At 37.5% G+C, this 3,629-nt stretch overlaps 1 protein-coding gene across 2 annotated transcripts in view; it reads left to right on the top strand.

Annotated features, from left to right (window-relative positions):
• LOC107086875 (cholecystokinin receptor-like) overlaps positions 1 to 3,629 on the top strand; it is a 78,093-nt gene that overhangs the window by 29,600 nt on the left and 44,864 nt on the right. For both annotated transcript variants that reach the window (XM_015378113.1, XM_015378122.1), the window contains exon 2: positions 1,402 to 1,650. In XM_015378113.1, coding sequence (XP_015233599.1) covers positions 1,402 to 1,650 — 249 coding nt within the window. The remainder of the gene's footprint in view (positions 1 to 1,401; positions 1,651 to 3,629) is intronic.

Below are 3,629 nucleotides of genomic sequence, written 5' to 3'. Positions count from 1 at the left end.
TTTCTGATACATTTTTTATGCATTTTACATTTTCTCCATTAACCCTGTAATGCCAAATGTATCTTATTTGATACATACAGTTTCTGAAATGTTTTGCGTCTGACACCTTTTTGCATAATTTAATGGTAAAAAACTTTGCTCAAAATCCTACTGTACACAATCAGATATACCTGATAACAGAGGGCAGAAGACTACACAAAAAATAATCTTGACTTATCGCATAGTAATTAATTATTAATATCAAAAATGTATTTCTGTTTTTTCTTTTTACATATTTTGTTAAAAGGCCAAATAAGGAATTCAAAGCAAAAAAAAAAAGAAGTAATTTTCTGTTTTGTTTTATTCTTGGATCGGGCTTTAAAGGGTTAAAGAGAAATATTTCTCCTGAGGTGTTGATGTCACAAAATGTCTGGTAAGTTAAGTTTAACTCATTTTCAAAGGCAGGGGAAAAAACTAAATCTGGGTACTTTAAATGGTGGCAAAATAAGCTTAATTGCTAAACTAAAGCATGATTGATTAAACCTCATTTTGATAAATACACTTAAAGATTTATGGGAACACAGTCTGAGATTTCTGCAGCGTTATTCTACAAGTAGAAAGAGAAAAATTGATTTATATGGATTATATCGAATCTGAACAAGGTTATGGATTTCAAGTCATATTTTAATTATCTTATTCATCTAAGCAGAGTATTTTTATTTCTTGTATTGCTACTAAATATTTTTTTTGCTGCAGTTTTTATTCTATTAAATGGGGTCTCTTAAAATTAGATCTTAGATCTCAATGAGTACCTTTATAAATAAACATTAAATAACAAAACGCTAAATAAAATTACCTTTCTCCGTCTCCCAGTCATTCTTTTACTTTTAAACGCCTGCAGATTTCGGTCTCTTTCTAGGATAAATTTAAATGATCTTTGTAATTTTCATTCTGTTTTCCCCAAGTGCACTCTGTCACACTCTGCTCTAACATGATGATGCTATTTGTCCTTATTTTAGAAGATCATTACAATTATTACTTGGCTCTCAGGGAAAGCTGGGACACATTAGCTCTGGCACAATATGAAGTGCTGTTATTGCCAGATTATCGCATCCTGTAAGACTTTGATGTTTATGCAACAGAACTATTGCGGTTGCCTGGTTTGTTCTGTCTGGGACTCTCAGATGTGATTGGATTTTTATTTCTCCTATCATTGAATTGTATTATATAATGTTTTATTACTTAAATAAACCACTGCATGAACAGTATTCTTACAAGACTAGTTTTATTAATCTACATATCTCTACTTTATATGCTCTTCCGTTTGTTTTTATTTCTTGTCTTGCTATAAGAAGAATCTTTGCAATGAAACAAGCAGATAACACTCTCACGATGATGTCTCTCTGTATTTGTCTCCACCAGAGATGGATTCCTTTCGCATCCTGCTCTACTCCCTCATCTTCTTGCTCAGCGTATTCGGCAACCTGCTGATCATCGTGGTCCTGACGCTGAACAAGCGCATGCGGACCGTCACCAACTCCTTCCTGCTGTCGTTGGCGGTCAGCGACCTGATGATGGCCATCTTCTGCATGCCCTTCACGCTCATCCCAAACATCCTGGAGAACTTCATATTCGGGGCAACCATGTGCAAGATAGTCACCTACCTAATGGGTAAGCTTGGCTTTGGTAACAGGAGCAGGGAGCTGTGAACAAAACGACAAAAATGGCGCCGCCAATGCTTCTGGGTCGTTTTCATCGAATGTCGGTGATTTTAAAGTAATTTTGAGTGATCATTGCACTTTCCCGGCGGGCAAATACAATGAAATTTGTACTCTCCCAACAATAAAAATTACTTGCCCCGGGAGATCGGGCGATGGTTAACATGGAGCCCTGGTGTGAGTTGAGCTGGATATCTGTCGCTTCATATTATCCACAAAATTCCACCTGACTATAGCTCTTCCATTGTCTGCTAGGTCGGACACTTTAAACACAGACGCACTTGATGTCACACCCACCAAACAGCGCGGGAACTTCCAACTCGAAATCCATAAAAATAGGCAAAACAGTTTATAGATGCATCGGGGCTGAACTACTGAGATGTCAGTTTACTCATCAAATGCTGTTTTAGTTTAAGTTTAGTCATAAAGCGTCAAATAATAAGGATATTTATAGATAGATGCTATAAAAAGATACTTTTCTGTAAAAATGTACATAATGTCTCTTTAAATATTTTACATTAACTCTAACAATCCAATGTGATTCAGCTGTTTAATCCAAATGCCTTCAAGATGGCAGCTACTTACACACCTAAAAATGGCTTCATATGCAACCAGGACCTTCTTTCTATCTACAAGGTTTACTTTTTCCCCTTCAGAGCCTCGGCGTCTCTGTAAAAGAGCTCCAACGGTCACACATCTTTGGGAGTGTGACTTAGCGATGAGCTGGCTCCCACTAGGCCAGAGTTAAGGTGCCACGTGAGGTCTGACTCAGACTGAGGCACAAGAGGTCGAGATCCGCTTTGAAACTTTGTCTCCTCGCTTTGAGCCTTCAATGGTTGAGGGGAGGTATTGAATGGTGGGGCTCACAATCCTATTATTGTCAGAGAAATGTGATGCACCATCTGTGAGGATACACCAGCCGAATCTCCTTTTCAATTACAGGGCTCTCTGAACTGGGAAAAGATGGAGGGTGGTAGCAGGCGCAGCTTTATCAGACTCTAAATGTAATTTTTGGATTTTTTTGGTATTATTTTATTCTCTATTTCACAGCCAAGACTGCAGGTTATATTAAATGATGAAAGACACTTAACCACGGAATAGAGTGTGTTCAAACTGTGAGTTACCCACAGCGATACACAGAGATGTGGAATAAAACCTTGAAATAATGAAAGCATTAATTTAACAAAACCCCAAATCTCTGTTAAAATTTCAGATGAATCTATGTTTAAGTACATTACAGTGTTCACTTATTAATATTTTTAAATTTTTATGGCAGTAATTTTCAACCCTGGCTCTCAAGGCAAACTGCCTTGCATCTTTAAGGCTATGTTCCCACAACAGCCTGAAGTGACCCAAATTCAATTTTTTTTGCCCGTATTTTTATTTTTTTTATACTTAATCAGGACAGAGCACATTAATGAACAATCTTATACTTCTGTACAGATTGTAAATGAGCCAGATTATAGCATAGTTGCTAATTTACATCTGTCGTCCTAAAGGCAAAACAACACAAGATCACATAATACAATACCAGTCAAAACACATAGACACACGTTCAATCAATGACGTTACAACAATAAAATTAGTGAGTGCATGACTGGGAACTTTTAGGAAGCTGTTTAAGGTGCTTTTTAAATGTGCAATAAGTGGGACATTCCCTGATGTTTGTTTGTTTGGCCGTGTGGTCCTGAACCTGATATGGATTTTATGTTTTCAACGGCGACCTTTGTCTGAACTGCCAGGTCGCATTCATCCGACCTGAATGCCATTAATACTTGACAAAGGTCACAATTCTGCATCTTTCTATGTAAAAGCAGCAAGAAAAACCACCATGGTGGGCAATAACGCTCACACTGAGCCTGGTTCTGCTGGAGGTTTCTTCCTGTTAAAAGGGAGTTTTTCCTCTCCACTGTCGCTACAAGCATGCTTAGT

Source organism: Cyprinodon variegatus, unplaced genomic scaffold (assembly GCF_000732505.1).
Source record: "Cyprinodon variegatus isolate N-32 unplaced genomic scaffold, C_variegatus-1.0 Scaffold9, whole genome shotgun sequence".
Taxonomy (NCBI): Eukaryota; Metazoa; Chordata; class Actinopteri; order Cyprinodontiformes; family Cyprinodontidae; genus Cyprinodon; species Cyprinodon variegatus.
Note: the sequence above shows the minus strand (reverse complement) of the source record. Positions and strands in the feature narration are given on the sequence as shown.